The sequence below is a fragment of the Armigeres subalbatus genome, chromosome 2 (genome assembly GCF_024139115.2).
Source record: "Armigeres subalbatus isolate Guangzhou_Male chromosome 2, GZ_Asu_2, whole genome shotgun sequence".
Classification (NCBI taxonomy): domain Eukaryota; kingdom Metazoa; phylum Arthropoda; class Insecta; order Diptera; family Culicidae; genus Armigeres; species Armigeres subalbatus.
The window spans coordinates 182,429,149-182,442,281 of NC_085140.1; the positions used below are offsets into that span (position 1 = coordinate 182,429,149).

A 13,133-nucleotide genomic window follows, 5' to 3' on the forward strand; every position below is an offset into this window, starting at 1 on the left:
ATAAATAACAAAATTTGCAATAATTTTGTTATAAAATCTCTGTCCTAGATGGAGGAAAGAGAATTTCATGATCGTCATAACATGATTATAACATAATGTGTTATGTTTATTTTCGCCGAAAAAATAAATTGCCTACATTTTTGGTAGATACGAATTGGGAAACAAAACGAAGGTACCACCTTCAGTATAACTTGAACCTACATTCAAAGTTGAACCAGCTGGACAAAGTTAATTGCCTACATTAAGGATAATCATAATCTTTTCAAGAACATAATTTGTTATAGTATAGGCAATTTTCATCTCTATTTATGTAACACAACGAGTTATATTTTTGTTCAATAAATAACACATTTAGTAATATTTTTGTTAAAACTAGAAGAGATTTTGTTACAATTTTTGTTATTTTAACTACTAATGGTACATGTTTTATAACAACCGCTGTTATAAAAAATTGCTGTAACAGAATAACAAGCTTTGATATAAATCTGTTACCATCTACTGGTCGGGTTTCTACCTAGGTCACATATCGCTGTGATGCGTAGTTAGTGAGAACGGGTGATTTGTCCATACAAGAAAATTAATTTTACTACAAATGTTGTGGCGCCATCTCGTTCAACCAGCACCTTTGGCCGTGTCCTATTGATTGCCCCCGCTCTGCTTTCTCAATTGAACCTTAATACCCTACCGTCCACTTCGATCAACTTCTTTCACTAGCATCCCAAGTAACATTTTAGGTTTTATAACGCTCTTGAAGACCATAATTTACTCTTTAAGGGTGTTATAAAACCAGTATAAAACCAAAATCTTACTAGGGATGTGTCGCACTTTCAATCGTTGCTCTACCGCATTTGATTTTCATCTTTCCCGGCGTACTCTTCGGAAAAGGTCCATTATACTCCTCTCTACATCCGACAGTATTACACATTAGGCAGGTAGCTTTATTTATGTATTTTTTGTATAATGTATTAATTAGGAAGTTAAGTTTAAGCAAAATTATGTATAATTTGGAAATATTGTTATCTGTTGATATAAAAGAAGAGGAGAATTTGCACCTGTTTGATGAAGATTTCATAAATAATTCTGCTTAAACGGGCTTTTCCCTTAGCATTAACATTAGCATTGTTACGGTGTAATTCGTAGATTGGACACTAGTGATACTCATGTTTTACTTTTGAGATCCTTATCTAGAATGCTATCGAAAATCGAGAAGGGGAGTTGTCCTTGATTCCAGTCTCAAACAAAAATAACAAAAGCATGAGTATTACTACTCCTGGCCACGCCCATCTTCACCGTAACTAGGGAAAGGAAGGAAGTGTTGATGTAGTACTTACTTAACGAGAGGCCACCGACTTAGCGACACCCTCCTAAGTACCACGGAATTGGATACTGAGGCAATTATTCGTTGGGGCAGGATAAGCATAAAGCTGGCTATGTAACCATGGTAGTGCTTACCCCGTAACACACCACGTGAAGGTGTTTACCCAGCATTACGGGTGGTAGTTAAACGGGCTTTTCCCTGCCCCAAATAAAGTAAGATAAAGAAAGATACACACCTCTCTCTTTTCACAATGACCGTCCTACCCCATCCATAATCATTTGATAAGGATAAAGAATGTATGCTCCAACATTGGTGGAAATCGGTTTAACGGTTTAGAAGTTATACTGAATTGTTAGGTTTCTAAATAAAATACAACTTAAATAACCTCCCGCATTCCAAATGCTCTTCTATAACCGTTTCCTTATGATAGAAAATTCCTCTTCTTCTATGGCTGTACATTTCAACTGGAACTTGGCCTGCCTTTCAACTTAGTGTTCTATAAGCATCTCCGCAGTTACTAATTGAAAGCTTTCTATGCCCGCAAATGCATGAGCATTAGGGCAGTTCACATTTTAAAATTTTTCGTAAATTGCAACTCCCATATATCTATAAGCATCATTTTGATAATGTAGGAGTCATTGGCGTAACTAGTAAAAAATTCTAGGGGGGGCTAACTTTTTTCAAACTTTTCTATTTTAACACTCATAACACAGAAAGTTTACCATTTTCGCTCGATTCAACTGATGTATATTGTTGGTCTACCAGATATCAATGTAATGGACGACTTAAATATTTCAAATGATGTTCATCGACGCTCAGCCCTGTTACAAAAATCTAGAAATCTCGTAGGATTTCTAAATGAAAACCATAGGTGTTGGGCTAACCGTAAATAGAATGTGAAGCACAATCCTGATTTTTAAAGGACTTTTTGATTTGCTTCGAACCTAGAATACATTATAAACTAAATATTGATTAAATTAGTTAGTTAAACTCTTTTCGCCAGCTTTGAATTCAGTGGCCTGACAATTCCTACGAGCTTTCAAACGGCGATCTAACCACAACAAACTAACGTTTCTTTTCTGTTAGAATAACTTCTAGGATGATTTTAAAAAAATCAGTTTTACATCCCAATACAACTTATTGGTCGTTAATTAAAACAAATTAACAAGTTAACACATAGGAACATTTAACACATCTTTTCTCTCAGTAGGTCTGTTTCACGCCTACTGAGACATTCTCATTGGTGCCATTGCTGCAGCGACAATAGGAGTTTAGAGAATTAAATAGTATGCGGAGTTTCTAAAATCCATCCGAAAGAATACAAAGTTCTTTCTTATTTAACTTTTAGTTACCTCTTCTTGAAATTTAATAGTTTTACCGAACCTTTCTCAAGAAACCAACAGTGATAATTAAAATGCGCTGCATCTTTTAGGATTGGTATTAGTTAGGAAGGTTAAGATCATACGCTCGATTTAGATAACAATTACTCACAAAACCCTGGAAAAACTTGAAAATCTCAAGGAATTGTCCATTATCCATTAAGTACTTGTAATACTAATAAATAATATATTTTTAATTTACTTGTTGATGAGGTATTTCCTTTGGTATTTCATAAGTTATAACGTGTTTTGAGGGATCCAAATTTTGTCGTGAGCAAGCCTTAAAACAATTGCTCGAAGTTCAAAAACTTGAGCAAATAGATTGCTGTAGTGTTTCGTTGAGAGTAATTGGATAATGAAAACAATCCTTTCTCTGCATTTACCCCCGTATATAATCAGTGAACTAGATATGCGTAATACTTATACAAAGTAACAAATTTTCTAGGGGGGGCTAGCCAGATCCTAGGTGGGGCTATAGCCCCCCCTAGCCCCCCTGTAGTTACGCCAATGATAGGAGTTCTGGCAAAATTTCAAGCAATTCGGCGGCCATTTAGGGGTGGCGCGAAGTCAATTTATGTTTATATGGAAATTTGTATGGGAAAAACTAAAAATGTATTCAAGTCTCCCTACAACTGTCAATTTTTGGGATCTATTTAAGCTCAATCAGTGGGTAACTCATTAATTTTGATTTATATTTCCACTGCTACGTTGAGGCTAATTACACCATTTCAGCCATTTATCCCATATTCATACTGTCAATAGAACCATCCAATCCACTCATAACTAATGTGTTATCCGGAGGTCTCATTTATATAGATTCCAAAAAGGGAGGTTGGGGATGTTTATTTGAATTCATCACGATTTGACAGTTGTAGGGAGAGTTGAATAAATTTTTAGTTTTTCCCATACAAATTTCCATATAAACATAAATTGACTTCGCGCCACCCCTAAATGGTCACCGAATTGCCTGAAATTTTGCCAGGACTCCTATATTATAAAAATGATGCTAATAGACATATGGGAGTTGGAATTTTCGAACATTTTTGAAATTTGAACTGCCCTAATGAGCATGTATCTTGAGTGGCAAGTACAATGGATACACTGTGCCCAGTCAAGAATGATTTTCAGGAGTCGTTTCAGGAGTCAAGAATGATTCCCACCTGAAAACATTCTGAATTTCTAACCACTTAGCATAAGTATTTTGCGTATAATTTCTTAAGAATTTGTTTTAAAACAAAAATAAACTTCATTTCATATAGGTACCTACCACAAGATGTGAAGTTTAAATCCATATATTTATTCTATCGGCAGCTAGCGATCTTCCCCTAGCCAGTGTGCTTTGTTGTTTCACCAGTTGCCGATGTGTGCATAAAAATACGCTCATATCCAAACCCAGCTGAAGAGACTCGAGCCCCAAAACGTAACACAACAACCATCTCAGTGAGATGACTAATACAGCGCATTGTCTAACCAGTTTTCCCATCATCGCCGCCAACCACTATACTCAACGGCTAACTACCATCTGCGAGCTTGTGCTGGCCGATGCGCCATAGAGAGACTGGTACAATATGCACATGGGTTATATTTCTTTCCTTGATAATTCCACCTTCCGATCTTTGATTACAACTCCAGAGATAAAATTGTCCTCAGAACTGCAAATGAGATCAATAGAGAAATAAGTAAATTTCGCGGAACCATATTTGAAAGTCCGCGAATCACGTACAATTCAAACGCTAAACGATATTTTCAATGGCTGTCTTTTATATGCACTGATTCGATTACATATGTGTAACAATATTGAGTCAAATATGAGTCGGTACAATGAAACTAGACCGAATTGTGGTGCTAAGGTTTGATGCTTTTTTTCGATGAATTTAAAATCAAACATTTTGTTCATCATATCCTATGCCGGTGCTTATTAGACCGCTTACCCTTATACGTTTTACAAAAAGGTGAGAGAGTCAACGAAGCACAACACAATTAACGTGATACGGGAGATCGCTAGTTTGGCAGGTACTGAGTTTCGTTGCTTTCATAATACACATTTCTTTTCGTAAAACAGGAACACTATCTGGCTTGCGGCATGTAAACTGATGCATTTACAGATTTTTTCCTATTTTATTAAATTAAAAATTCACATTCTCAAAATCTCATGGTGAACATTTAAGGAAACGGAAGATATATGAAAAACACAGAACCACCAATATCGCGATTCACCTTAAAACTGAACACTAATTGAACCGCCTGACGCTTCCATCATAGCATGTTTTCCGTTCATTCCATAGACTGGCTTTAGAGTGATCGTACCGTAGAATTGTATCGTTTCTAAAGATGATCAAAAATTTACTTCTGTTGATGGTTTTCGTCTACATGTCGGGTGAGATGCTGATAAAAATATATTTATTTCCTTAATAGATTGAAAAACGATACTTACTAGCTTGAAAATTTAGTTGTAGATGCCGAACTGAATCGCGGGAATGCAGCACTTGTAGCGGTACATCGTGCAGTCAGAAGCCCACAGCAGAACAATTTTCCGAGTTTCCCCAACATGCCTCCGTGAGTATGACAAGTTATTGCTTCTGCTGAAATTTACATGACATTCTACTCAACAGCCCTGGCTTTGACGCCTCCCACATAGTGTCTCAAAACACCGACGTTAATAAGAACGGGTTTGCTCAGACCACAATCTACAAATCCGAGAATGGAATGGGATCGTCGTCGACATCGTATTCCCAATCGGTAAGTAAAACAAATAATAAGCATAGACGCTATTTCGTTCTATATGTTTTATGATTATGATTACAGGGAGCATCGCTGGTGAAACTATTACCAACTTGTACCACGATCGCGTTTATTATCTTGGCGATAAACTTTATTAGGAACTGACGCAAAGATTCACTACACGTATGAATAAATAGAATTTTTTGTCTCTATTGACATGAATAGTGATAATACAAAACATCAATAAACGTAATATGTATATGACGTCTTAACTTGGAAGTGATGACTAATGGGGTGGAAATATTGTTTCCTACTTATACCTATGACGGTTGTACATTTCGTGTTATCCGGAGCAAAACCGAATTTAATAGGGGAGGAGGTTCGGTTGTGGGCACCGTTCGGTTATGGGCACCCCTATGTATCTTTTGACAGATAAGAGATGCTGTCATTCTGACAACCGTCATTTGTTTGCTATAGTAGCATGATGTTTTGTTCTCCATATCAAACCGGATGGGCATCTTTACTTTGAACTAGAAAAAAATAAAATTTTTGTACAAGAAAAACAACCCGAAAGTTTTTTTTTGCCTTTTTCAAAGTATCATAAATTGAAGTGATTTAATTCAAAATGTAAGTTCTAATGCGTATTTACACAGTAAATTTAATCTATTTTTAGGCCCAATGTCGATTGCCATCAAAATTTTAGAGCGATTTTTTTTTCTTCACGTTCCAAAAAGGCTGCGAAATTCGGTTGTGGGCACCTTTATTGGTTCGGTTATGGGCACCCTCATTTTATTGATAAATCATTCAATATCGTTTTAGTTGTCCCTTAACTTATTTTTAATAACGTTTTAATGCGGTTTTTATAATTATTTTGACATGTCTAGTTATTATACACACACTTTTTTGAACAAAGCTTTGACCGATTTGCTTGCAATAAGTTGCATTCGACGGGGAATGCTTTCCAATTTTTTTCCTATTGAAAATTGGTCAGACCGAACTATGGGATCAAAATTTATGGCCAAAATATTATTTTTTGTAATTAACGAATAAGGCACTATTGCCGCCAGGGTGATTAATCATGATTTTTTATGACTGTGCATGCCAATGACACTATGCATACCAATAAAACGTAAATCAATGAAAAATTGAAACCCATTTACCTGAAGTCAAATATACTATATTAACAATATGATTCACTCTCACGAAATTCAGGCGACACCACATGTGGCGCCAACTCGCGTCCAAAAAGGTCGATACACGTTATAATTAAACTACCCAAAATATGAGGATCGTTATACACACGCACTTCAAAATATCATCATGAAAAAATAGGGATGCCGGATGTTTCTTCTGGGAAATTAATCGATTATTTTTTTTCGAATTCTATCCGAAAATCAAATGTTGTAGTTGAAGTGTGGTAGCCATTATTTTTGTTAAAATGTATAATAAATTTGAAATTGCTCGTTGAACTGTATCCGACGGAATGGTACCACTGCTGGTGTACCATATCGAAATTGAGGCACGGTTAAACAGATTGCTGTTAAAGTTACCATTATTTATTCACTTCTTGCATTGTAGTTGCTCTTTGCTCTTACACCATTTTGCTGTTTGCCTGTTTTGTTCCTATATCTGCAGCTCGCCTCGATGCAACACTTTTTTGATGTTTGAGATTTGATTTTTTTTAATAGTTAGAAGCATCAAATAATATGATTCTTTGCGAAATTTGACTTCAAATAAGTCAAATACAAAATATCAAAAAATACAAAAAATCTAAATATCGACTCGGAACACTAGGCGTGAGAGAAAAATCATGTAGCTGAATAAACAGCGACTGTTCGGTAAAATAATTGCGGAACAATTCGCTCATAAACTCGTCGAGCGAATCGAAAAACATCATTTTGGGAGAATCTGAACGCATTTAAGGTAGCAAGTCCGCGAGGTGGTCAATACAAAAGCCTCAGAAGTTCTTGGTATCATTCATACTCTGAATTTAAATAACCTGGCAGAGAGAAACGAACGCCTCCAATCTGGCCTTATGGCGTCATATTCATATCTACAAGAAAGGGTGCAGTCTCGATTTACGAGATGTACGATCAACAACAAACCAGCCGTCTGCGACAAATCCTTCCGGAAACACAACTTAAGTGAAACTAAACGAACGAACGATGAAAGATAATGCAAGGCCACGGCTTTTCCGTAAAGCGAATTAGGCTGACCGCATATTCTAATGCTCGATCAGAATATCAAAATCGAGCATCAGAATATCTGGTGAGAAAGATTTCAAATTGCTGGAATTATATTTAATAGTAATAATTCGACTAATTGTAAAACCAAATCCAATGTAAAAGTACTACACAATCTCTAACTATTTCCAATACGTACTTTTGATAATAAAAAATTGACGAAAAATACCCAGCTTTGCCCGGGTGTTCCGTGTTTCAAATGTTTTCCACAACGGCTGACCCAAAATTGTATTCTATTGATTGTTTATCTTTCCCCGTTCAACTTACCAACCAACCTATACAAACCTAGCGTATTCCAAAACGAATTGATTGGGGAGAAAATCTTGCAAATCGATCAACCCGTTCGCGAGATAAATAGTCAGGAAGGAAATCTCAATTCTTTTTTATTATAATAAATAAATAAGGCTTAAAATAACATAACGTAAAAAAATGTTAAGAAAATTATTTTGAGCTTTTTAGTGGAATGTCTTCACTTGTCATAAGCCGAGTTTGTACCTTCCCATTTAATTCCACCACTTGATTGTACCTTGACAGATACGTATTTCGACCTCAACAGTAAGGTCATCTTCAGTGTCTCGTACTTGACTCGTACTCGAGTCGAGTCAAGTACAAGACACTGAAGACGACCTTACTGTTGAGGTCGAAATACGTATCTGTCAAGGTACAACCAAGTGGTGGAATTAAGTGGGAAGGTAGAAAGTCGTCTTATGACAAGTGAAGTTATTTAGACTATAACTTAGTAATAATCGCTTCCTCCTTTGTTTATATGATGATTGGAAGAAAAAAATAGAGGAATAGGGAGAAACGAAATTTTGTGAACAATCTGCCCGATATTAGAGTCTGATACAAATACAATTCAAGCATAATTACGTTTGTGGTACAATCTCTATATATAAAAATGAGTTTGCATTTCCTTTGAGGCAATATAACTCACGAACGGATTGACCGATTGGAACGGTTTTCTCACTAATCGATTCGTCTTCAGGTCCGCTGTGTTTCTATGGTATAGATAGGTAAAATATTACCAAATTTTGAGGAGAAAGTTAAGAAATTGTGGAAATACAATTTTGAGGCGAGTTGTGAGGAAACCCAATACGATGGCGCAAAAAATGTTCTAGAGTGCATCGCTGAATGAACTCCACAATTGACAGTCGAGTATAGTCGAGTCTCTACATCTCGATGTTCTAAATCTCGATATCTCTCCCTATGTCGATGGTCCTTTCCTCGGTCCTTTCAATCTACATACATTTTGGCTTTCTACATCTCGATAAGGGAAGATCCATAAAGTACGTCACGCAAAAAATGGCGATTCTCAACCTCCCCTCCCCCCTTCGTCACACTTTTTGTATTAAAACTCTAAAATTTTTGTATGAGTCGTCACGCTGCTCGGAACCCCCCCTCCCCCCTAGGAGCGTGACGTACTTTGTGGATGGCCCCCAACCTCCCTATCTCGATGTGTTGTAATCGTATTTTGTTATGGATTCACTCTCCTTATGTCGATATGTTCAAATTTTTAGGCTACTAGACCATCTTTGGACGATAACAAACACATCAACAATAAGTAATGACATTTGTTTTGTTGTCGTTTTGCATAGCAACAAGCTTTTTTGGATCTAACACCCATTTAAATTTTTCTCCCATTCCTCGATCTCTCCCTATATCGATGACACCTTCAATATCTAGAGGTGGAGAGGCGACTGCAGTATAATCCCGAGCAAGATCGGGTACGTTCAACTAGTTTTTTTTTGCAAAATCATCGAAAAATAATCTATTAAATCCCAAAAAATATCTAATATTGGATACGAAATCGAGAAAGCACAATAAAATTAGCTAATTAATTTTAGCGGAAATATCTCACCGTAATGCTACGTTTTGGAAGGGCAAGTGAATTGACTTACTGCCCGTTCAAGTGAATTGAACGAAGGTGTTTGGACGCGTTTAATCCAAGCGACTAGTTCAATTCACTTTCCATGTCAAAACGTAACATAATAATCATACCCATTATGATAAGCGCAACATAACAAAACGCAATCGGAGAGTGTCATCTTTCTTGCTTTCCGCTCAAGATACATATTCATTCAATCAATGGTGGGCAGCGAAAATTTTCAATTCATAATAGGGAAAATGTTAATAAAACAATATGTTGAAACGCAGGTGTTAAGTTCCAGTAGGAATTTAGGACACCGAAGAGGAAGAAGAATGATGCATTGGAATAATATCGATAATATTCATAAAGAATTAATCAAATTTCTTGCTGAAGAAAATGATTGAAATGTTTACAGTGGAAAAATTATTTTAATGTTTGCGGAACGGCTTTCACAGTTTGAACGATTGAAGCAAAATTGTAGTTTCTGCATTGCACAGCTTCATCGCAATATTTACAATAGTGTTTGCATTTAACAAAGTCGATATTCCGGTAATCGATTTATTTAAAAATGTATGGACATCCCCACACTGTAAAATGTCATCGAACAAATGTGTGACTACTCACCGGAAGATGGCAGGAGGGTTTCCCGCACAAGCTAGAAAAAAACATGTTTAGATTCCTCTTTGCTCGCTAGATGATGTTGTTATCACCGGCAAATTGTTCGCCATTTCGATGTATGGGAAAACTCGAAGTGAACCATATTGTTAATATAATATATTTGCTGAAGTGCTATTTTAGAATTTTCTTATGTGATTTTTTTCAACATCCTCCTTAATGCACCGAGGGAGACATCATCACTGCTAGGTGAATTGATTTGAGTTTTTTAGCTTCTCCTGACTTTTAGAATGAATAAGCTATTCCTTGTCTTTAAATCTGGGTGGTTTTTATTCATGCTTCTTTATTTTTAGCTAAGTTTTCAAGGGTGCCCACAACCGAACCACAAAATGAAAATGTCCAAAAATGTCAAATTTTCTAAATTGTCAATATTTTTTCCAAATCGATGAAATCATACTAATTTCTTTGCTAGTAGTAAGGTTATACGTTTAGCTTTCCATTGCTATGCAAATATCGACATAAGATCAACCAGGCCCAAAGTTATGGACCAAACAAAAAAGGGTGCCCACAACTGAACCTCCTCCCCTATCTTATTCCAGGTCGCTCGTTCACGGACCGCCAGTCACCAGTCTCCCTGCATGCTGGCCGCACGCGCAACTTCCTCGATTGCACATGGCCAGCGAGTGCGGTTTCTTCCCCGAAGGCGACGACCTCTTCCATGTTCGTGCATTAGTTGCCATTTGATGTTTTTTTCGGTCATTTTTGTTGTTCCTGGAATTTTCTGTATATCCCTGCAAATATTGAGACCCGGCATTTTTCAGTGCTTTTAAAACAAACATGCGTCGTTTTCGTAGAGACTCCGATCTTATTAGCTAAAGCCGGTTTTTGTACGGGGGCAACCTTATTGGATTGTTCCACGGTAGTCGTCGTTTAAAGCGAAATGGGGGAAGTAACGTTGAACTCTTTCAATACAAGAATACTTCGAACAAGCGAACAGTGTACAATACCTTCACGAAATTCGGATGCGTTGCAACAAATGATGCAAAGTACAGCGCAATGCTGTCCGTTATTACGCCAAGGTCTTTGATGGATGATACTCGTTGCTGTGTTGCATCGTATACAGCGTATTCAAATTTCAGCTGTGTTCGACTTCTGGTAGAACTTATAATTTTGCACTTCATTGCGTTTAATTCTTTCCCGTTCAAAATACACCAACAAGCTATGGCATCGATGTCTTGCTGTAGAGCTGACTACACGGTAGATTTTCAAGTCATGTTACTATGTCTGAAACTCGATTATGCATTTGCACAACATGTGATAGATTTAGTTCGGAAAAGGTATTGGAGGGTAACCGCTCCCTTCGGTAGGGTTTGATCCTACAAAACCAGTACGTTAGCCAAGTGCTTTCCCAACTAAGCTACGAAAAACCTCCTTGTAAGGGAATATCCATAAAGTACGTCATGCAAAACTGGTGATTTTCAGCGCCCCCTCCTCCCCCCTTCGTCACGTTTTTTTTGTAACAAACCCCTAAAATTTCGGTATGGGTCGACACGCTGCTCAAAACCCTCCTCCTCCTAGAGACATGGCGTATTTTATGGATGGCCCATAGCTGGTAGAAAGGATGCTTTATAGTTGACTTCCTCAATCTTGGTCGTAAAATGAAGAATAGATATTCGATATTCTTACAGAATACGATGAAGCTAATTATCTAAAACGCGTCAGTTTTTTTTCGATTCAGAAATCATTGTTTGATTTGAAATTTAAAAGCAGTTGAAAATACTTCATTCAAACTTTTGACACATAATGACGTCTTACAGCAGACGTTTTGGATTGATGGTTCATTCGTTCTGAAATGTTGCATTTTCAGTAAAAGAGTGCTCAGCCTAAATAGTTTCTTAAAATATATTTTCTGCAATTCCTGATCATAATAGGGGGAATGACGGCTTTGGCAAGTTTTGTTCTATTATTGGCAGGGGGGTTTTTTATGTCTGACTATGCTCAAATTCGGCCTAAACATTCTTTGCAAATCGAAGAACATTGCGGCCAAATTTCATAAAATTTGGTCGAAAAAAACCCCCCTGCCAATAATAGAACAAAACCTGCCAAAGCCGTCTTTCCCCCTATCTGGTTTACAGTTCGCCGTTGAGTCATAAAACGGCCTACTTTTTCATACCAACGAAATGGGTGCTTTAATGAACATTATGCAACTCAAATGGGTTGCATAAAATCCATTATAGCACTCATTTGTGTGCTATGATGAAAAACCAGTTACATAACCTCAATTAGCTCAATTAGCTTGTTTGAATGTTCAAATAGTGCATTCTATGTGTCACATAATAAATTAAATAATTTGATGGGCAGACATCAAATTCTCCAAAGGCAGGTTTATCTATCGCTTTATGGTCTGTTGAGCATACAAGGTGGCACGATAACATGGAATATATTTATTTCCTGCAGCATATTTTGGCAAGATTGAGACCAAAGCAAGCGTTTTGCGGACCAAGGGAAAGTCTTTTTTCGTTGTTTATGTTGAGGATCATCTTTCACCCATCAATCTTTTCTCTAGAATTAGCATTGGAAGACAAATGAAAATCTAGCCTATTAGATGAAAATCCTTTTTCGTTTCATCACTGTTACCACTCACTCACTTTTCGCGAGAACTATCGCAGAACAGTTACAAAATTGTATGGTCGCGCCGGGATTTGAACCCAGACCAGTAACAATAATAGCTGTGGGATGCGCTTACTCTAGCTACACTACCACGCTATCTGTATGAAAGCGTTAAGTTATTTGCTCCACATAAGCTACTACCATTTGCATTCATGATGCCATGAAAAGACTCGAATATGAAAGAAAAAGAGCAAACCAACGTTTGGCGGCAATTGGAGTGAGCGAAAAATGGTTTTAAAAAAACAACTCTCCAGGCTGATTTTCTTTCCCGAAAAGCGATTTCTCCCCGAAAATTTTCGTACGGGAGAAATTGAGATTGA

At 37.0% G+C, this 13,133-nt stretch overlaps 1 protein-coding gene across 2 annotated transcripts; it reads left to right on the forward strand.

Moving 5' to 3' along the window:
* Positions 1–4,915: 4,915 nt before the first annotated feature.
* On the forward strand, positions 4,916–5,671 carry LOC134215588 (uncharacterized). 2 transcript variants are annotated; one of them, XM_062694744.1, is made up of 5 exons: positions 4,916–5,074; positions 5,148–5,253; positions 5,310–5,436; positions 5,503–5,583; positions 5,626–5,671. In XM_062694744.1, the coding sequence occupies exons 1-4, from the start codon at positions 5,029–5,031 to the stop codon at positions 5,581–5,583; spliced, it is 360 nt and encodes a 119-aa protein (XP_062550728.1). In that variant the 5' UTR covers positions 4,916–5,028; the 3' UTR covers positions 5,626–5,671. The 2 variants fall into 2 exon arrangements, with proteins under 2 accessions (XP_062550728.1, XP_062550727.1); XM_062694743.1 differs by having other exon boundaries at positions 5,503–5,671.
* The last annotated feature ends 7,462 nt before the right edge of the window (positions 5,672–13,133 follow it).

Excerpts from the sequence above, each read along its gene's own strand:
- LOC134215588 (XM_062694743.1), top strand. The coding sequence starts at position 5,029 with ATGATCAAAAATTTACTTCTGTTGATGGTTTTCGTCTACATGTCGG. Across the intron at positions 5,075-5,147 it reads GGTTTTCGTCTACATGTCGG|TTGTAGATGCCGAACTGAAT; the intron begins GTGAGATGCTGA and ends TTGAAAATTTAG. Across the intron at positions 5,437-5,502 it reads CGACATCGTATTCCCAATCG|GGAGCATCGCTGGTGAAACT; the intron begins GTAAGTAAAACA and ends TTATGATTACAG.